The sequence below is a fragment of the Micromys minutus genome (assembly GCF_963924665.1).
Source record: "Micromys minutus genome assembly, chromosome: 12".
NCBI classification, from domain to species: Eukaryota; Metazoa; Chordata; class Mammalia; order Rodentia; family Muridae; genus Micromys; species Micromys minutus.
In genome coordinates this window covers 46,463,772-46,485,831 of record NC_137981.1, presented here as the reverse complement: position 1 = coordinate 46,485,831, position 22,060 = coordinate 46,463,772, and the positions used below count along the sequence as shown (strand labels likewise).

The following is a 22,060-nucleotide window of genomic DNA, read 5'->3' as shown; positions in this document are numbered from 1 at the left end:
GTGTCAATTTCACCTGTAATTTTAAAAGGTATTTCATTTCATGAGAATATAATTGTGCATGTGCGTGTGTGTGTGTGTGTGTGTGTGTGTGTGTGTGTGTGTGTGTACTTTAAAAGGAAATTTCTTACATTTGGGCCTCACACTGAGGGCTAGGTGGAGAAACAGTGGCTGTGTGCTACTTTATTTATATAATTCTTAAGTTTGTGATGATGGAGGGAAATGTACCGTTAACAAGATCAGATAGTCAACCCCCAAATCCTGGATCCTTCCAAAGTCCCAATCCATCACTGAAAGGCTAGAGGTTCTCTGGAAAGTCACTGGTATTGAGTCTGTGTGCTTGTAAGTATGCACTTGTGCATTGAGGGCCGTGTATATAGGTATATTTGTGTGTGTGTGTGTGTGTGTGTGTGTGTGTGTGTGTGTGTGTGACATGCATTTACTTAGAGTAGCATATATAACCATGGTAGGAGATGTTTGTTTAATGGAGCAAGGGCAATTACCAGTAACTACACTGCTGAGGAATATGGCTCCCCCTCCCCCAGCCATCATTAATTTCCTCCAAGCTCAGAAATGGGATGCAGCTCATAGACTCATTTTCCATCTTTGACAGGGTATTGATGGGGCCTAATTTTATGCAGCTTTTGAACATGTAGCCACTTGTGCTGTGAGTTCACAGGTATACAATCTCCATCCAGAAGACAGCATTTCACACCACTCCTCCCATCCTCTAGCTCTTAGACTTTCCCTGAGCCTTGGAGGATGTGAGAAGACCTTGTTTATTGCTAAGCAATCCCTGGCCATTACTCTCACCACTTGATTAGAAACATACTTAATTATAGATATAAACATGAGTATTTACAAGGCAGTTTGACACCAGGTCCACTTAGCACATCATAGTATGTTTCTCCATAGGGCCAATAGCGCCCATAGACAGATTTTTGTCCTGGTTTATAATACTAGGCATGAGTTCCATGTGTGGATTTGACTCACATACAATCATAAAATGGTTGGTTAGCCTCATGTTAATTCATGCCATTATTCTACCAGTGGGCACATCCTGTCTAGAAGGGTGGTATTGCAGTTCCCAGAGCTCTCAGATGAGTAGGAATATTGATGACTTTTCTCCCTCAGAAGCCTGAACTGAACTTCTGAAACTATGAGAGATAATCAGGAGTTTTGGGGCAGGGGGGACTTCTAGACCAGTTCCATCTTGATCTCTTGATGTCCTACAACCGATATATGGAAGCAGTCACCAGACGTAGAGTTTTACCATTTAGTTCTGGTGGGCCACTGGGTTTATGAGGGAAAATACCTATGAATGACTCCAGTGCCCCACTTTTGATTTATCTCAGCTGTTGGGTCTCACAGTTAACTAAGTCCACAGACGCCATGGATCAGACATCATTCACCTCTCTTTGTACCTTGTCTAACTTATATCCTATAGAACGAGCAAAGCAAAGTGATATTTCATAGTCTCACGCTTTGTAACAGTTTGTATAGGACTAATTTTTCAGGCCAATGTGGCATTTGTTAAGCAAAATGTGGCACATCCACAGACTGACACAGCCCGTAGCTATTAAAAAGTTTTAAAATAAAGAGTGTTTCAGAAAAACACATATGACCCTAGTATATGAAAGGGAAGATGATAAACAGTGCACTTATGAGCTTTCCAAAAAGAAATATGGCGGTAGATTTCAAGAGCAATAAAAATGTCCAGAACAACTGAGCAAATAATTCCTCTTGGAAGACTATATCTTAAATTAAAAATGTTTAAGTTCACCATCAATCCAAGAACATCTTCTTGAAAATGTCAACAGAAATTAATCGCATCTGGGGGGGGGGGGGGGAGCCAATAAAAGAAAAACAACACAAACTCTCAACACTGAAAGTAACAACATGAGACATTTTTAAAGATTTAATTATTTATTATATATTAAGTACACTGTGGCTGTCTTCAGACACACCAGAAGAGGGCATCAGATCTCATTCTGGATGGTTGTGAGCCACCATGTGGTTGCTGGGATTTGAACTCGGGACCTCTGGAAAAGCAGTCAGTGCTCTTAACCACTGAGCCATCCCTCCAGCCCCCGAGTGGAGACATTTTTAATGGCACTAGCATGTAGTATGAATAAACTAGATTATCTCTTTAAAAACATTGATTATAAAAATGTTTTCAAAAATGTAATCCCGCTACAAGGCAGAAAGACTCTCACTAACACACACACACACACACACACACACACACACACACACACACACACTGACCAATGTAGGAATGAGACAGGGTTCTAAAAAGTGCATACTGCTAGACTGAGACCTAGGTTCATTAACTTGACAGGTTAACGCATATTTTAGAATCAGGCATCTAGATGTCCAGTATCCCAGCATCCCTCTGCAGACTCTTAGTTTGACTCAACATTTACACTGCTCAGATTTGACTGAAGCCCAAGTCCTTAGTCAGATGGCATTTGGAAGTGGATAGTTATGGGGATAAGTGTGACACAAACACAGGGTCCTCACAAGTGTGACTAATGTCCCTGACAAAGATGAAGGGACCAGAGCTCCTGTTCTTTGCAGTGAACTTGGATCATGGTGCTCCTCTGCAAACCAAAAAGAGAGCCCTCATCAGGGACAGAATTGCCCAGCTACTTGACCCTGGATGTTCCAATCTTCAGAATCATACTGAACACATTTCTGTTATGCTCTGGCCCAGTGTGTAAAGGGTTTGGAAAGCTAAGACAATTTCCATTCCCACAGATTTGAAGCAGATTTGAGTTTTGGCCATTTTCATTGAGCTCTTTTATTGATTATGTCCCACTCATAGCTCGTATCCATTCAGAGAAACTGAATATTCTCAGTCACATACCTACAGGTCAGCAGTTCCTAACCTGTTGGCTGCAACCCCTTTGGAGGGTCAAATAACCCTTTAACTGGGATCAAATAAGGCCATCAAAAAAAAAAAAAAAAAAAAAAACAGGTATTTATTTACATTATGATTCATAATAGTAGAAAAATTACAGCTATAAAGTAGCAACAAAAATAATGTTATGTTTGGGGGTCACCATAACACAAGGAACTGTATTAGATGGTCTGTTTTAGGAAGATTGAGAACCACTGCTCATGGTAATTTTGGACATATTTCTTTAAGTGATTAATAACCATTTATTTTCATTATCAGAAATATCAACATTACTTTCTGATTCAGTTTTCTTTACTTTCATATCCAAATAACAATATATACTATTAATATTCTTGAGACTAGAAGTTTCAATCTAGTATAATTTTATGTTGACTGAGAGAAACTGTCATTATGATTATTACCAACTCATGTAGATACAAGAACCCTTTGGGGAAGTTAGTTTGTACCTCAAAGAGATCAAGATACTAGCTGAACACCTTTAAAACTTTGTTCAAGCATTTAACAATTAGAAAGAATTTGCAGACTTATGTATTCTTTTATTATTTTGGTTGTGAAACTCAGTTTGACAAGAATTTCCTTTCAGTAAATTACATTTAAAAGTACTTATCCCGGGAGTGGGAGAGTACACCTTTAATTCCAGCATTCGGGAGACAGAGGCAGGGAGATTTCTGAGTTCAAGACCAGCTTGGTCTACATAGTAAGTTCCAGGCTAGCCAGAGTTACATTTAAGTCTCTATCGATAATAATAATAATAATAATAATAATAATAATAATAATAATAATAATAATAATAATAGTAATAATAATAATGTTAAGAATCTACGTTAATGCATTCTCAAACTAACATGCTTTTATTAACCATTAAACAGGTACACAAATGCCTATCACGTGGCACAGAAAAGCAACGTTCTGCATGGCAGTTCATCCACACTTAGGTTAATTCCATTGCGTTCAATTAACCTACTTGGTTTTTGTTTTGTTTTAGGCAGGACTAGCCACATAATTTGCAAGTCTCCCAGCAAAACTAAAATGCAGAATCTATATACACAGAGCAAGCACTGGGTCCTTCTGACTGACGGGTCTGCTGCAAATGCACCGGCTGCATGCTTATCAAGCCAGACATTACATGTCATGTATAGTATTCACAACCTAGCTGCCTAAATACTGATTTTAGAAACTACTTGCTATATTTAACTTTCTGAACAAAGTACACTTGCTGGTTAAATTGGATGAAGTTGAGATCTGCTGTAAATGATTAACTCTTACACAGTTCGACTTTAAGAACTTTGAGGGAAGAGGGAGAGAAAGTGGACGCTGACAGAGTTACTGTGTCCCCTCCCCCTAGAAGCTCCAACTCATTCCGGTGCACCGCAGATTTGGAATGGGGGTGAAATTTTGACATTTCCATTCAGGTTTCTAAACAACTGCAGAGTTACACATAAGCCCTTTCCACATGTTAAGTGAGAGAGGCCAGAGGCCGGCTGGTGACCTAGAGCCTCATTCTTTTGTTGCCTTTTGGAAGCATCTGAGGCACACAATAGAGGTCAAGAGGTCCAGTGTCTAACAAACACTTTGGGCTCGCCCGGACCGCGGAAACACTAATGCGCGAAAAGGCTCTCGGGAATGGCTTTGTAGGGGAGGGGCCGGGCTGGAGGGAGCTCAGGGATTCCTTGGGGCGTGCCCGTAGGGCAGGACTGCTGGGAGAGTGCGCGCCCTGGGGACCGAGTCTCAGAATGGGAACAGCCCTGGAGAGCCGGCTGGGGAGAGGAAGGGAAAAGGAGGGACTCGAGGGCGGAACCGAGAGAAGGGGTAAGAGAAAGCGGCCAAAGGAAGGAGCAGTCCCGGAGGGAGGAGCCTCTATATGGGTCCCGCCCCGAGGGAGGGGCCGTATTGCATGTGGGCGGGGCCAAGGGCTGGGCTCCAGGCGGAAGCCCCACCCTTCTCTTCTGGCGTGTTCCGTGCTGCCCCTCACCGAGGTAAGATGGAGTGGGTTGTGAGTCCCAGGCATTCTCCACTTCCAGGGCTGGGGCCGCTGTGCGCAGACGCCTAGACTTAACGGTGGAGATAGCGGAATGGTGACAATATCTGCACCGCTCCTGCCGCCCGCAGGGCGGGCCTCGTCCCGCCGGGCCTGCTAATTGCTTTAACTTCGGGGAGCTGTTAACCGTGTGTGACCTAGGGCGCCAGGCTCGCTGGGAAGCTCAGGCTGGTGAAGTGGCCGCCGCTGCAGCAGTTCTCAGAGCACTGCCACGCGAAGCCCCGGGAACGCTTTCTCGCCGGGAACCCAGCCTGGGCTGCCAGGCGACGCCACTAGGGCCCTAAGGCGTCGTCAGTCGGCAGCGCGCGCCAGGCCTTGCCCAGAGATAATAATTCAGGTGTATGCCGCCCTCAGTAGGTCATTTGAGGTTGAGTCGTCAGAAAGATGGCATTTACTGCTTTTGGAAATTAATAAAATTCACTATTTTTTACGTAGGCCATATTAGGCCTGAAGGTGAGTTACCTATAGGCGTTCTTTGAGAAGTTAAAAAAACCCCAGGCTTCTATAGCGGTATTGTTTGTAGTGGGGCAATATATATATATGTGTGTGTGTGTGTATATGTGTGTATACATATATATGTATATATGTGTGTGTGTGTATATATATATATATATGCCATAATGATACTAGGGTTTTTTATTTGTTTATTTTTTGATTCATAGTTTATTTTTTGAGACGGTCCTAGAACTCACTTTGTAGACCAAGCTAGCTTCGAAGATAAGAGATCAGCCTAGCTCCTCTGTGCTCCAGGGTATGTGCAACGAATCTTTTAAAGCTCAACTTTGAGACATTTCAGATCTAAGATAGGGTGTACAGGCAAGGATCTTGAACAAGATAGTTGGTTTGAAAACAACTGAACCTGAGTTTAGTTTTAAAAGTGTTAGGTTTTACTATAGCAATACAATAGGTTTTACAGAGCAATTCTGGCACTAATTCTTAAAAATTTTAATATAAAGAGACAGATTTAGAATTTTCAGCCCAGAAAATGTGGTTGAAATTTAGGGACTGTGACTTAGGGGGAAAGGATGTGAAGAGAACTGGGAAAGGGGCATGGGGTACAGGGAGGGGGCGTAGAAGTGGAAAAGAAATTTTGGCAAGAAGAGGCTTTGAGTAAAGAAATGGTGCTCGCTATTGTGAATTTGTGCCCTCCCCAAAGCAGCAGAACGTGTCTATTCATTATGAATCAGCAAATGTATGTTTTCATTGTCAAAGGTTTGTGAGCAAACCCTAACTAAGCCTCCTGGCAAATAGGTACAGTTACACAACTGTATCCTAACAAGTAGGCTAGGTCCTGAGAAATGTACCATTAAGACAGTTGTGAGCAGGCCAGAGTGAGCTTATGGAAGCCCAGTGTGAACGCGTTCAGTTTAGAGAATGTGGTAGACTCAGTGGCAGCAGCTGGTGTGTCTACACTCAAAGGAGGCATAGTAAAGTACGGTATAAAAGCTGAACCAACCCTCGAACACTTTATCCTTTTATAAACTTGGTAGTGCTTAGAGCTATTCAACATTACACAGTTATGTGAGCTTTTTAATGTTCTAGGAACATGTGTGAGAACAGCTGAAACTTATGAAGAATAGTAACATGTGATGGAATACTATGTCTTGTTCATATGACAGATATCCATGTGACCGAGGAGCAATATTTACAATAATATATGAAACATTAAAGGTTAATATTTCATGTTACAAATCAAGCTGCCTATAAATAGAGAATACTCGATATCAGTGTGTAACTACCCTAATCCTATGGAATTGGCTCATCAGAATATCTTTTTAAAGAGAGAGAGAGACAGACACAGAGGCAGAGAGGGGACAGAATGATCCCCTAGGTGGCATAGCCACAAAGCAGCTATGATCTCTGATGTCAACCCACCAAAGTTCAAATCACAGTTCCCTATTGTACAACTAAGTATCCATATTAAAAGACAGGACTGAAATTACTCTTCATTGTGCAAAAATGTTTCCAAAGTTCACTTTCCAAACTAGCATTACACTTCTGAGGCAATTTTTTTTTTTTTTGGTAGCGTTATACTTCCAAGAGTAGCCCGGAGTAGCATCCAGTTAGCACCCAGTGAGTGGCATCACTGAGAAGACCCCCCCAGTGTGGTAACACCTCTTCCTGGTGTCTGTCGCTTTGTTTCATATTTTATACTAAACAGAAAGTGCTTCAAGGAGTAGGAAGGAAATCTTTTCATGCACGGGATACATCAGAACCAGTTCAGTTCTCTGCATAATAGATATTTATGATAAAAATTAATTTCTAGTTTTTTCCGTGCATTTTCTATTGAAAGATAATATTTTTGTATATATTTAAATCTTCATGTGAGAATCAAACCGATTCATGTCAGTGAAAAGGAATTAATTACCAGGTTTCAAAAGTTCTTGACGACAAGCTATTCCTCCGTTGGCAGCTCCCAGGTTCACGTTTGCCTGTTGATTTGTCTGGACGGAGAAAGGTTGATCACACAAAAACCTCTCATCACTTTCTTTACCTCATAGATGTGCATCTAAAAATGCCTATGGTGCTGGTAGCACTAATTTTCTAAATTTATCAGTCACCTGGGAACTGTTTTAAAAGAATGTGAGGCAGTCCACAGCAGAGACAGAAGCAAACCTCACTGATGACACAACAAAATACTGACCTTTTCTAGAATCAAGCAAGAGCCAGTGGCATACACATGAGTGTGGAAACCATTGTGTTTAGATAACTGACCCGAGAACAGATTTGTTTCAAGGGTTTTGGAAACTGAAATGCATTTATAGGTCGCACAGTAATGGCGTGGCCTTTATTCTCAGCGCTCTGATCCCATTTTCAAGATTAGTCTGTATAAAGTGAGTACCAGAACATGTAGGCCTACATAGAGAACCTTGTCTTGGGAAGAAAAAGGGAAGGAAGAAAGCCTTTAATTAACGGGATTCATCTTCACCACAGGAGAAGAATGGCGCTAAAGCAGATTTCCAGCAACAGGTGCTTTGGTGGGCTCCAGAAGGTTTTCGAACATAGCAGGTAAGCGTAAGATAACGCTCATTCGGTTTTTGTTATCTGTCTTGTTGTAGTTTTAAACAAAACTTTCACTTATAAGCCTGCTTTTTCTCCCTGACCCACACTGTATATCTAACAGTCTCATTAATCTCAGTTGTTTCTAGATTGGGCACTGTAAGATAAAGGAGAGCCTATAGATTGTCCTCAGGGTTTGGTTTGATAGTCTTCTAAAATTTTCTGGAATACCATCTATGTTATTAAAAATTCAGAGAACATCTTCCTTGTGAATCTTCTACTATAACAAGAAACCTAGACTTGATTAAATTGGCAGCCTAGGCAGACAGCATAGACAGACAGACATATTAGCCTCCACCACCTCCTGAAATCTGATTAATATGTCATTATGCAAATACATTAAATACACATACTTACACAAATGCATTAAATATACACACAAACACCTCAACATGTGCATGTGCTCCAAGAAGGAGATAAAGAAGCAGAGGATAGGAGCTAAGAACAGCATTTTAGATGCAAAAAATGCAGATAGGAACATACCAACTAGCTTATTAGCAAGGCCTAGCAAAGTAAATTCTAAACTGAAAAGTGGCATATTTCTGTAAATTCCTAAGATGTACTGACGACAGCAGAAAGTTATAAATGGAGCTGAGGAACAAGATGATTAGTTAAAGATTTATTTTAAAAATCAGAGCTCTCAGGTTGTCCCAACATTCTGTATAGTCAGATTGCTTCCTTCCCAGCTCTGGCCAAAGACTGGAGGTTCCTTTCCATCAGAGGTAGACGTCTCGTACTGGGGAACTCCAGACACAGTCGGCCAAAGATGAAACAGTGTAAGTGGGTACAAAAGAATGGACACTGGAGTTTCCCATCGGCTTCCAACATTCCATGGCTTAGGCTTTTCTTCTCGGGGACTTGACTGCTTCAGAAGAACTGGTGTGTCATGAAGACCTTTAATCAAATGGTCTAGCTAGACCCCATTCGGCAGTGAGACTGACAGACTGTTGTAAACATACATTTCGTGCTTCACTGTGAAGTACTGTAGATGGCTAAAGAGCCTCTAGATATTTGAGTAAGGCCCCCATTGAAAGACGCTTAGGGGGAAGGCTTAAAGGAAAAGGCTCGGGGCTGGGGGAGTCGACTGCAGAACATAGCTTCATTTGTCACAGACGTGAGAGAGTTACCGATCTCAGACCCTGCCAGCCAATGCTACTAAAAATACCCAAGAACAGCGTACCCAAAGATCAAAACTTGATAACAGATGACAAAGTGGTGTAAGGTAAAAAGAATAAATAAGAAAATTAGGCCAGTCATTGAAATCCAACAGCTGTGATAAAGGCTTTGAAAAATAAAATTGTGTTGCTGCACAGAATCAATAATTCTAGAGCTGGCAAGATGGCTCAGTACATAAAGGCATTTGCCATCGAGCCTCATGACCTGAGCTCTTTGACCTCCATGTCTTCGTCACTATTCTGTGGCTGTGAAGAGACACCAAGACTAAGGCAACTCTTACATACGAGCATTTAATTGGGGCTCACTTAGACTTTGCGAGGTTTAGTTCATTATTACCGTGGTGGGAACTGTAGCAGCATGCAGACATGGTGCTGCAGACGTAGCCGAGACATAGGCTGAAACTGCAAAGCTCACTCTCCAGTGAAACACTTTCTTGACGAGACCACACCTTTTAATTCTTTCAAATAGTGTTGCTTCATTGTGACTAAGCATTCAAATCTGTGAGTCAGTGGGGGCCATTCATATTCCAACCACCACACCCCAGGACCCATACAGTAGAAGGGAAGAATGGACTCCCACTAGCTACCTATATGTACACACCTACACATATACCAACGGTGTGTACACATGTGCACCCTAACACAGTAGATCAGTAAGTAAATGGATGAGGGCTAATTGTAGAATCCCTCAATGTTGTCAGATTGGAAAGGCCATTAAGCAACATGGGTGAAGGCACTACCAAGGCTGTGAGGTATCAGGTCATTGGGAACCGAACATTTCTAAACATTTAGAGAGGAAATAGGTTAAGTTTTGTGTTGTGGCTTGTTTGTTTGAAAATAAGGCTTGTTCATGAGCCATACGAGAATCAAGGAGATGGCGGTGCCTTTCATTCTGAAGGATGATCCTGTGTCTGGCCACATGTTATGTAGAGAGAATGAGGACATTTTCCGTTTGTTTCCCGTGTGCTCTTTTCTGGAAGCAGCTGGGCAGCGCGCTTCCCCAGAGGGAGGGGCTCCACACCCAAAGACAAGGATCCAGAGACAGACTTGTCCAGTTGGCAGCTCTGGTAAAACATCTGTGAAGACAGGAAGGATGCAGAGCACTTCAGTGCCCAGGAGCAAGCACAGAACTGAGCAGACATGGTTTTGGAAGCCATTTTTTATAGGAGTTGTTTAGTGTGCTGTATCTCATAGAAATAAGGATGTTTTAATAGAAGCGCAACATTGAGAATTACATTTCACATCTGAAATGTATGCAGCCTCAAAGCGCAGACTCGGGCTGGGGGTACCTCAGTACACTGTACTAGCTTCATTCTTTTTCTTAGGAGTTAGGTACATATCTTAAATGTTGATACTTCCTTTGGATGTTAAATCACACTTTTAAAAATGCTTTACTGTATATTCTTCCTTTTTATAAACTGCTAACTTATTTAGTTTCTGTCCTGATTAATGAAGGGCACTAATGTTTTCTGTGATGTTTCAGTGTTGAGCTGAAATGTAAAATGAAATTTGCTGTGTACCTACCGCCCCAGGCCGAGAGCGGGAAGTGCCCTGCACTTTACTGGCTATCTGGTAAGTGTTTTATTTTTGGATTTCATCAGGGAGCTTTTCCTTACCTTTTTATTGTGACCTCCTTATATGCTTTTGAGTCATTTATGAGGAACTTTGGATGGGGCTGGAGAGGCAGCAGTGGTTAAGAGCATGTGCTGCTCTGGTAGAAGACTCAAGTTTGGCTTCTAGAATCCACATCAAACAGCTTACAACTTGCTGTAACTACAGATCCAGGGGTCTACACCATCTGCTAGATTCTGAGGGCGCAGCTGCCCATGCTCACATGTGCACACACATGTACACATAATTAAAATGTAATAAAATAAACAGTGTTTTTAAAGTTGAAAAGGCTACCATTTTGTAACTTAATCTTGAGAATAACTTCAAACTTAGAGAATTACATCTTTATTTCCTTTTTAATTAGACCAGGTAACTTAGCTGAAAATGTAAAGTTTAGCACTCACTGATAATGGTTTGGAAATCTTATAAATAATGTGTATCTGCCTAAGCATTTTTGCGGTTTGCAAAGACCATATCGGTCAAACAACAGTATTAGAAGGAATGGAAACACAAAGATTTGTGCATTAGAAACTACAGACAAGTAACTTCCTAGATGTGTCTGAATCCTGAACTCCATAGCTTTTCCCTAAAGCTATGGAGTCCAGAGAATACAGTGCTTCTTAACCATGGTTAATGTTTCTAATCAGACTGAAGAGCAGACAGTGAGAGCAAGGATGCGCAAAGGTAGCTCTGAGTTCCTAGACTTCTCTTTCACAAAACATGAGCCCATCTTCATCGGAAGCAAACACAAGGAGAGAGTTACAGAAGTTGTCACAGATGCTATTTTCCTTTCATGAAATTATTTCTTATGTTAGCAAATCCTACCCAGGCATCTCTCAAGGAGAATCCCCTAATGCCAGTGTGAAAAAGAAAATAAGCAGCACTTCTGACTTAGTTTCTTTCACAGTGCATTAGCTAAGAGAGGCTGAGAGTCCATTCTGCCAGGGAAGCATGGCAGCAAGCTGCATGGCACTGCAGAAGCAGGGCCTGCGAGGTCACCCTCAACTGCAAGTCAGACTGCAAGAGAGTGGGATCGTCAGCTCTCAAAGCCTCTCCTCAGTGACATGATTTTTCTGTGGCTCTTACACCTCCCGAGATGTGGGGTTTCTGCACACCATGGCCAGCGTAGTGTTGTTCCAGGGGAAGCAAGAAGACAATTCCGTTCAGCGAGATCCAGTAACCAGTCTGGGTTCTAATTTCCAGAGTCTGACTTCAGGTAGTTCATTTGAGACATATTTAACCGTAGCACAATGTGGTGAACAAACTTCCTGGTGATAATTTCCTCAATCTTGTGTGCACAACAAAGCTTAAAACATGATTACATTGGACTCTTTGTAACGTATGTGTGACATCTTCCATAAAGATGGGTTCTATAGATTGACCATATCCGACATCTTCCATAGATATAGGTTGCATATAATTCGACTGAGAAAAATAAGCTTATGATAAGGGTCTGGGGAAGTTGTGGTCTCAGCTACACAGATAAGGTCACCAGGGTATTAACCAAATCTGTTCTCAGCCTGCTGGGTGGAAAACAGGTTATACATTTTGCCCATTGAAGAGACAATCCTGTGTGTTTAATGTTCCTGCTTCCCCTAGAAGTTATCTGTGATCACAAAGACCTCTGTCTCCCATACCCAAACAGCGCCATCGCCTGGAGACTGCATGTTCAAATGCTTGATCCTATGGGGGTATTCCTCATTCAAACCACCACAAATTTTTATTTTCTTAAAAGTGCGTTAGACATGCCAGCAGTAGTAGCAATAAAATTAGATACTTGATTAGAAAACATGCTATTTGTAACCTAAAAATATCATAGAAGTAATTTAATTTATAGAAGACAGGCCCACAGAAGCTAAGTATTGTCCAAGGTCACATGCAGTTTTCAGAGTTAGTCCAAACTTAGGCTTTTTCTGCTACTTATTTGTAATGAGCATGTGAAGGCTTGTGCTTTGCTTAGAGACCCAGATCAGAACTGCAAATCTAACAGTGCATACCATCTGGGCTTCGTGAGGACAAATACAGTTCCTGTTTGTTTACATCAAATGACAGGATGGTTGCATTAGTGAGATGCTGAAAATAGGCCTTGGAAATGAAGTCCTGATTTCTTAGATCCTCACAATGTCCAAGGTACTATTCAAGGGACATTACATATAGTCATATAAGAGCAGTCTTAACCTCTAGTCTGTTGTGGACTAATAACTATAAATGGTTCCTAGTTTGTAACATATTCACTTCAGTAAGCTTTATTGTTGCTAATATTCGGATATTTAGCAATGACCTGTGAAAAATTCGGTTCACCCCAAGTGTCATTGCTAGCTGACTTTTGGCCATGCTCACAGCAGTGTTAGGTATCTAGTAACCCTGAGTTAGCTGATCTTCTGTATAATAAAATATTAAAGCTTGTAGAATACTCACAGTGGAACTTAACATAACAACCATTTTCATCCTCAGGTTTAACTTGTACAGAACAAAATTTCATATCCAAGTCTGGCTATCAGCAAGCTGCCTCAGAACACGGCCTCGTGGTCATCGCGCCTGACACCAGCCCCCGTAAGTATCCTTGACTGAAACGCTCTATAAACCACCAAATCTTTAAATCTAAGTTTTATGAGTAGAGTAATACCATTATACAATTCCTCTCAAGATTTTGCTGTTATCTTTTGGTCATTCAAGCAGTATCACTTTAACACTGACATCTTCTGCGCAAGGTCCTAGTGGTGAAGGGAATGAAAGAAGTGTTGGCAGTCTGGGGGGATTGTAGGGACTCATCACCACACACTCATGGAAAGTAAAGAGCACATGAGCCATTGTAACCAAGTAAGGGTGAGGGAATTTCAAGCTAGGGTAGCTGACCTTGACCCCAAATTCTCGGGTTGGAAGGTCAGCCCCTCCTACCTCGTTGGCCGGCACAAGTAGCATGTACCATTTGAGGTAAAAGGACACAGAAAGTTGAATCCGATTATGTATCTCAAAAAGTAGAAGAAAATTCAGTGTTTTGTGAATGTCCCGTTGTCTGTGGGCTCACACATTCAGCTAACAGCATGTGCAGTGGGGGTTGTTTTAAGGTGCGTTCTAGGCTGATAGGATAATGAATACCCTGTGCTGACATTATAGGTAGGTGCCACTGTACCCAACTAAAACTAGCGTACTAAACATGGGACTTACTGCAGAGGAGGTGAAAGTCTAACCCTGTCCTTGCTAGGTGGCTGCAATGTTGAAGGAGAAGATGACAGCTGGGACTTTGGCACTGGTGCTGGGTTTTATGTGAATGCCACTGAAGATCCTTGGAAAGCCAACTACAGAATGTACTCTTACGTAACAGAAGAGGTAATCCAGTTTGTCTGTAATTATTAACTGAGGGCCACCGGGAGTTTGGTTTTACATATAAAACCCTTCCAACCCTGAGGATTTTAATATAGGAATGGCACTGGATAAACAGGTTTAATTTAGGGTCAGTTCCAAGATTTCCTAATATTATAGTACCTTCAGTATAAGTTAGCAGTACGTGTCGAGTCAAGGATTTTTATAGTTGTATTCATACCTGTGACACCTGCAGGTTATCTCTGAACAGTGCACACGAAACCGCCTTCATGTGCTGGAGCCGGTTCAGTCAGGTATCTTATGGAGCAAGAAGGACTTGATGAGAAAGGGAAATGACTAGCGTGGCTTCTTTTAACAGTCTTTATATTCAGTATATGCATTTCCTGGATTTAATCACATAGATCATAAACACTCAGAAACGATTAAAAGTTAATCATATATAATTTGTTGTTTTGGTGATGGTGTCAAACTCAGGATCTCATGCGCACTAGGCAAGAACTTTACCACTGAGACGCATGCCAGCACCCAGTCACCCACAATTTTTACACCCTAGATGGCAGTTATGTTTTGGTGGGGCTTTTAAACTTTATTGATTTGTGTTTCTATATTGATTGTGCTGGTAGTTTTTCCCTGTTAGTGTATGTTCATTGGCATTATGCTAGGCTTCAGCAGTTTCCTTCAGGCAGTGCCCCACACACAACCCTTAACTCCTCCGTCCCTCCCTGCTAGTTCTTCCTCTACAGACATGTCCAGCCTGCAGCATATGACCACATGCATTCTGGGATAGCTCTGAGTGTGGCCCAGCATGAAACAGTAAACTTACTACCACACGTTTGGTCTGTGAGAGCTGTTCCTTGTTGTCCCATTCTGAAGTGTGGCTCTGGATAAGAACATCATGCTGCATTAGGACGCTCTGCTTGCTTCTTTCCTGTCATATGCACATACACATCTGTTTAGACTCTAGGATTCACAAAAGAGAGAGAACGTGAATTATTCATCTAAATTAGTTTAACATGTTATTCTGTAATCTAGTTAGATCTGTTTTCTTGCAAATGACAATTTGATTCTTCATACAATCCCATGCATGTGCACCACACTTTTGTTACCTATTCTTCTGTTGGTGAACATCCAGGTTGATTCCATAATTTTGGAATTGTGAACAGTGGTGCACGTTTCTCTGATGTATTGACTACTGTGTGGGTCCCTGGAATGAGACTCGGGTTGTCAGGCAAGAGCCTTTACCTTCTCACCAGCTCTGAGCACTTTTTCACTGAAAGGTGTATCTCAATTCCTGCCATATTTTTGTTTCTTGTTTGTTTATCCACTGCTATGTCAGGGTTTATTCTTTACCGTGGCCTCATGAATGTATTTATTCTCTTTAGTACATAGAATTCCTTCATGTATCCTCTGTAATGATGGCAATCACAAACAGGAACTGTGTACTTACAAAGCTCAGATGGTTTGCACTGTTAGATTTAAAAAAAAAAAATCTGCTCACATATTTCTCAGTGATATACAAATAACTATTGCCTACGTAAGGGCTTTTCTTCTTTAAGTCTTCACGTGTACAATTAGGCTTTTGATGTACGGATTATACCACTATTACATATTACTTTGGGAAAGTCTGACTTATCTCCTCTGAGCTCTTTAATCATGTTATTAAATTCTTTTTAGCTTCCACAGCTCATAAATGCCAACTTCCCAGTGGATCCACAGAGGATGTCTATTTTTGGTCATTCCATGGGAGGCCACGGAGCTCTGATTTGTGCTTTGAAGAATCCTGGAAAATACAGAGTAAGATAGCACTAGTTTCATTGATAAAACACTTCTGGGGATAATAGGGAATTTCAAAGACTAAACTTTTGAAGTGACTTTAGAATTGGAAATTAAACATTTCTATGGCTGGGGGTTGCCTGAGGATGGCAGAAGGTGTTAGACTTGAGCACATGACACACGCTGTAAGGTGACAGCATGAGAATGGTTCTTGCTGGCCTGACGAAGTACGAGAACATACAGCGTCTGTCTTCATTGCTCTTTTTACACTATGGAACATGGTTTTTCCTCATGATTGTTAGTCTTGATTAGATGATTAGAGTTATTATGTGGACACTATTTATATCTCATTGATATGGTTTTTTTTTCATAAAGAAACATCTTTGTAATGCTGAGTCTGATTGCCTATAGTAGAGAACACTCATATTTTAAGGATTTTGTATTCTCAGTGCTCTGAGTGAGAGTTGAAATGCAGCTTGGTTGGATAATATCTCTCAGCATGCCCCCAGCCCCCACTTTCTTTAAGGCTTTGTAGATTGTTTTTTCTTTCAATGAGCCAAGATTGAAAACCTACAACTGAAAGACTAAATTCAGCAACTGAAGTGTGCTTAAAAGAGGATGCATGTTTTAAAACCCAGGCTGCTTAGCATTTTGAGATCAGTTTCATTCCAGGCCTGCTGCTGAGATGCTCAACTGTTGATCAGAGCAGCTCCACCACGCAATACAGAACACTTTTCCACGTTTCATACAGTGACTCAGTTAATTTATGGTCCCAAGTAAAAACCTGAGCTTAGGTTTTTTTTTTTTTTTTCTGTTAAAAATTGGAATAGCGTTGTGAATTATACACAGTGAGAATTCTAAAGCTACGAGATGCCCTATTGTCCCATTGAGAATCAACGTTGTCGGAACAGAAAGCTGTGTTGGAGATGCCAGCATGGTGAGGCAGACCTTGCTTCTGTGGTACTGCATAAGAGAAATGCCTCATTTAGTGACAGGCTCACTAGGGAAGGAACCAGTGTATAGATCATCACAGCTTAAAAAGTAGAAACTCTGAACACAAACTTTGGTTTAAGGCACACTTGCATTAGACAGTTTGGTGTGTGAGGTTGAAATACATCATACACAGTATGAAGAGGCCACAGCTGCGGGGTTTTTGTGTTCAGTCAGATATTGCAGGTTGCAAACATCCATATTTGATTTATCAAAATAGAACTTACGTTTAAATTTTCTTTTGTCTCTGAAGTCGGTGTCAGCATTTGCTCCAATTTGCAACCCTGTGCTCTGTCCTTGGGGCAAAAAAGCTTTTAGTGGATATTTGGGAGCAGATCAAAGTAAATGGAAGGTAGGTGATGGACCGCTGTTCTGTACTTATTCCTAAGTAGTGTTCGGGTTTGTTATGTGTGCGTGTGTGTGTGTGTATGTGTGTGTGTGTGTGTGTGTGTGTGTGTGTGTGTGTGTGTGTGCACACACATGCACGCATGCACTATAATTGTATATGTTGACTGTTATACAGTTACTCCTCTATGCTCATGGGTTCTGTACCTGTAGATTAAGCCAAAAGAAACTTTACGGTTGTAATTGACACATGCAGACCTTTTCCCATGTCTGTTCTCTGCTACCTCACCTGAACACTGTAGCAGGAACCAGGATAATCTCAAGGTGACTTAAAGTACTCAGGAGGACAGCCATGTGTGGGTTACAGGCACATTGCTTTCTTATATGTTACTTAAGCATTGCAGGTGTGGAGATCGTTGCGCAGGCTCCAGAACTAATCCTCAGATTCCCAGGGACAACTATAATAGTCTCTTGGTTTGTAATCGGGGAATCCTTGGCTCTGAATCAGGGATGTCTCCTGAAACTACTCTCTGCTTGTCATTGCTTTTACTTTTCTAAGTTACCATTTCTTCTAAATAAATTAAAAAATAAATAAATAAATTGGATGTGTCTGACTGACTTGGACTAAAAGTTAAAATAATTTTTAGGTTAATCTTAGTTCTAGTATAGTCTCTTGTAGAAATTATCACAAGTGACACTTTTACATTTTCAATGTTTCTTCATTTTACAGGCATACGACGCAACCTGTCTAGTGAAGTCCTATTCAGGTCCCCAGATTGACATATTGATTGATCAAGGAAAAGATGACGAGTTTCTTTCAAATGGGCAATTGCTCCCTGATAACTTCATAGCTGCCTGCACAGAAAAGAAAATCCCTGTTGTTTTTAGGCTACAAGAGGCAAGTATTCGGAAACCTTAGCTTGATCTAAATAGCAACACATTTACAAATCAAGGTTATATACAATTCCCTTAACTTTATTGTAGATACTTTAAAATATAAGGTAATACTGGCAATAGGAGTTTTTAACTACATTAGGGTACCTGAAGTGAAGGTTGGGAGACCTAAGGCCAGACTTGATTTAAACAAGAAAGCTTTGGACAGTGAAAAATAGGGGCAGTTTTGCCTATCACCACGCTGCAGAAAACAGGACATTCAACAGGACATTCAGGAGTGGTGCTCCGTCTCCCCCATCGCTGGGTGTGTTTTTCCTTACAGATTCACCACGGCCACTCTACAGTGTGGCACACGCTCTCTTGTCAGGGTCATGTGCCCAGCACCGTCCAGTGTCACGGGCTTCTCTTGCTTCACTTTGTGATGTGCTGCCTGTAGTCCTGGTGCTGTAAGAGGGAGTCGCGGTTGGCTTTCCTGACTGTCCACAATTCACCTTTTTGTACTGCCCTGGTTTTAGACATTTTCATTTTTTTAAATTATTCGTAAGGTTCAGAACATATTATAAACAAAATGTCCATTTCAAGATGAAAAATGAACACTGAACATCATATAATGATCGTGATTTACAAAAATTTGTTCAAGCTTAAAGGTAATGAATGTGTCAGACATGTCTACCTAAACTAACTGGTGAAGCTGATCTGGCCAGTGTGCTGCGTGGTTCACTGCAGTTCACACTGTGTGTTCATAGCACGAGCTCATCTGCAGTCTTCATCCTAGCAATGAGGTCATGCCTTTCTTGCACTTCTGTTTTATGGTGTACCATCCTTAGAGAATACTGGTGAATGTCTTACTGCTATCATACTGTGAAGTATGTTTAAACAGGACTGTTTAAGCAAGATCACAACCACAGTTTCTGTTCTCTCACTGCTCTAGCCTTTTCTAAGCGGTGTGCTGAAGGGATGAGTAAGAGCTCGCTCAAGGGGAAGCTGGGCATGGCATGCTACCTCTCTAGCTTACACAGGATTGGTGATTCTATGTTTACCAGGGTAATTTGATCATGCAGAGTACATGTATGTGTGTGTATATATATAATATATATATGCCTCTATATACACATACATATGTACACATATATTATGCCTATATATGTGTATGTGTGTATATATATATGTATGTGTGTGCATATATATGTATATATGAATGTATGTATGTATACTTGTACACAAATATTTATCCCCATATATTAGGTCTGTGTATATGTATATATTCCATCCTTAAGTAATAGCATTTTTAAAAGTTTATTTCAATATTTTCCATCACAATTGCATTTAGTTTAATAGCCAACCTGAGAAACCCCAACTCCAGTTTGGTCATAAGTTTGGCACTGTGTTTAACTGAGTCATCTAGAGCTGTAAGCTGTTGATACTTTGTTCAGATGACCTTAACTGCATTAGCGTGCTGGATGCTTTGTGTGCTTCCCAAGGCTGGGCCAGGAAATTCTGATTTTTTTTTTTTTTTTTTTTTTTTGTAGACAAAGCTCTGCCCCAGCAAAGTCTAAAAATATCTGGAGTTTGTTAAACAACCTAGAGTTAGAACATGGTTGACATTAGTAAGAAAAAAAAAATCCCGTGTGTTAATTATAAAAAGCCTGTCTGTACCCCAAGCAATGAAAAAATGAGTTTGGCCCTCTTGGGAGGAGCCAAGACAAAATAGTAAATTCTTCTAAGAGTAAGGAACTCATTAAAGTCACCAGTCACAATCTTGAAGTGAGGCACATGTGCTGGTTCATTTTCCTCTCAGCAAAGGCAGGACGAGTCACTGCGCAGCCGGAAGCAGACTTCGTTGGCTGTGCTGCAACTGGGTCAGCGGAGTGGACGCTGCTGAGAGCCCTCTGGCAGATGCTGCCCAGCTTCTTGACCTTAGAGCCCCTCGGGTCTGAGAGGTGGTCTGTTCGTTAGGTTTTTTGATTTGATTCTCTTGATGTGATTTTTGCTATTTTTTTAATCACTGGCTTAATCATTGATTAGAAGCATAATTATCTTCTTGTGAAATAGGAGTTTTGAAAAATTAAGCTGAAAAAACAGGTTTTATATAGAGATAATAATGACTGCTGCCTTGTCACAGGTTACCTGCCTCCGCCGTGTCTGTCACGTCAGACGTTCTCAGCTCATGTTTGTTCTTTGTCAGTTGTCAAAAAGATGGCCTGACAGGAAAGGGTTACTTCATAAGGATATTTATTTGTTTCATAGAGGTTTAATCTGGGGCTGTGTGGCATCTAAATTGGATTTTTTAAAAGCTCTATGTAGACAGTGTGTAGAGACTCTGATTTTGAAAAAGTAGGGTGTCAGCTGCCCTGTTTTTAGTTACTGAAGTTACAAAATGAGAAACATTCATAGCCTAATACTGAAGAAACATCCTGAAACAGTATTTTTTCTTGGAAAAGAGAAAGGGGGAGGCTATCCCCTTTGCCGGGTGTTTTTGAAGATTCTAGAACTGTTTGGACACACATCTCTCTGTCTCTGTGTTTACGGCTGTTGCCTAGCACCTTGACTCTGACTGTTAAATACGCAAATGAAGGTCTTCAACTGTCTTCATCAACTCAAGGATCAACCTGAGCTTTTCCAGTGGATCTAGGAAATTTGGATCCATGGTGCAGTGGAGCACTGCTTCCTTCCTGAGAGCTGACGACTGAGTGTGTGAACATTCTCCTAGGTTTCCCATTAATGTTTGCAAGACAGGAGAAAGGTGTCGCTGGTATTGGTGACTGCACAAACGGCTTAGCAACCTGACTGATTAGTCAGCAGAACACCAGTGGCTCAGGATGTTCTCTTGCCTTTTTGTTGACACTTTAAAAACTCCTTGTTGTAGTTCTAAAACTCGATGGCAGGTAGCAGCCATAACCGACCAGCGCAGTAGAAACCAAGTGCAGGGTCCGAAGACCCTCCGGTCTACAGCACTGCCACACTTGAAGACAAGTTATTATTGGGAGTCACCTACATGGTTTCCTGTTGAAATGGGAAAGAAACGTGGGGAGGCTGCATGTGTGCTTGTGCTTGTAAAGGCCGGCAGTGAACGGCAGATGTCTCCTCAGACACTACCATCATTTAAATAACTATTCCGGTCTCTCACTGCCCTGGGAAGTTAAATGAGCTACTATGGCTGGCCAGCAAGCAGCAAGGATTCACCCCCTCACACTAGAATTACAGTGCAGCCAGTCACATGGCTTTTCTTCACCCCCCTGTGGTTCTAGGGGTTAAACTCCAGTCTTCATGATTGCAAACCAAGCAGTTTACCAGCCGAGCCATCCTAACTTTGATGTGTGGTGGCTACTGACGTCTTAAATATTGTTCAATGTACCTCCATCTTTGAATGGTTGCTATGTTTTTATGTCAGGTGTGCTGCCTCTAAGAATCAACGTGTCTAGCCCATGTTTCTGACCTGATTCTGTGTGGCCACATGTCTCCTCTGCACATTTAATTAGCGTATTGTTGCCTCCTCTTTGCACATTAATGGCAACATTTAGAAAGTAGGAGATGCAGAATGCTTGATTTCCCTTCATATTTTTGCTGCTTTTTAAATCAAGTGCAAAGATGTACTTAAAATACTTGGACTGTGTACACAGAGTAAATGACAGGAGAGGCCAAGAGCATCGTAGGAGCCCAGGCTTCTGAGTGGTGGGCCGGTGTCTTATTTTGTCTTCTAGGGCTATGATCATAGCTACTACTTCATCGCAACCTTCATCACCGACCACATCAGGCATCATGCAAAGTACCTGAGCGCATGAAACGCTTCAGACCAGAGAATCTCGTCAGGATGATAAAAGCCGGAACCAACAGGATCGCTGACTAAAGGATTTTGGATTTCCTCTCAAAAGATCATGCTCTGCAGCTGAATTGCTTTTCTGAATAAATATATCTAACTTTCTGGTTTAA

The 22,060-nt window shown here is 41.3% G+C and overlaps 1 protein-coding gene across 4 annotated transcripts; it reads left to right on the top strand.

Moving 5' to 3' along the window:
• Nucleotides 1–4,707: 4,707 nt before the first annotated feature.
• On the top strand, nt 4,708–22,060 carry ESD (esterase D). Of its 4 annotated transcripts, none has more exons than XM_080926955.1 (9): nt 4,708–4,729; nt 7,893–7,967; nt 10,677–10,765; nt 13,259–13,357; nt 14,010–14,134; nt 15,803–15,922; nt 17,145–17,243; nt 17,967–18,134; nt 21,832–22,060. In XM_080926955.1, exons 2-9 carry the CDS (start codon nt 7,900–7,902, stop codon nt 21,910–21,912), a joined length of 849 nt encoding a protein of 282 aa, XP_080783081.1. In that variant the 5' UTR covers nt 4,708–4,729; nt 7,893–7,899; the 3' UTR covers nt 21,913–22,060. The 4 variants fall into 4 exon arrangements, with proteins under 4 accessions (XP_080783081.1, XP_080783079.1, XP_080783080.1 ...); XM_080926953.1 differs by lacking the exon at nt 4,708–4,729 and adding an exon at nt 4,837–4,896; XM_080926954.1 differs by lacking the exon at nt 4,708–4,729 and adding an exon at nt 4,920–5,411.

Coding starts and splice junctions, on each gene's coding strand:
- ESD (XM_080926955.1), top strand. CDS start 7,900: ATGGCGCTAAAGCAGATTTCCAGCAACAGGTGCTTTGGTGGGCTCCAG. Junction 14,135..15,802: donor ACTCTTACGTAACAGAAGAG/GTAATCCAGTTT, acceptor AATTCTTTTTAG/CTTCCACAGCTCATAAATGC. Junction 15,923..17,144: donor AGAATCCTGGAAAATACAGA/GTAAGATAGCAC, acceptor TTGTCTCTGAAG/TCGGTGTCAGCATTTGCTCC.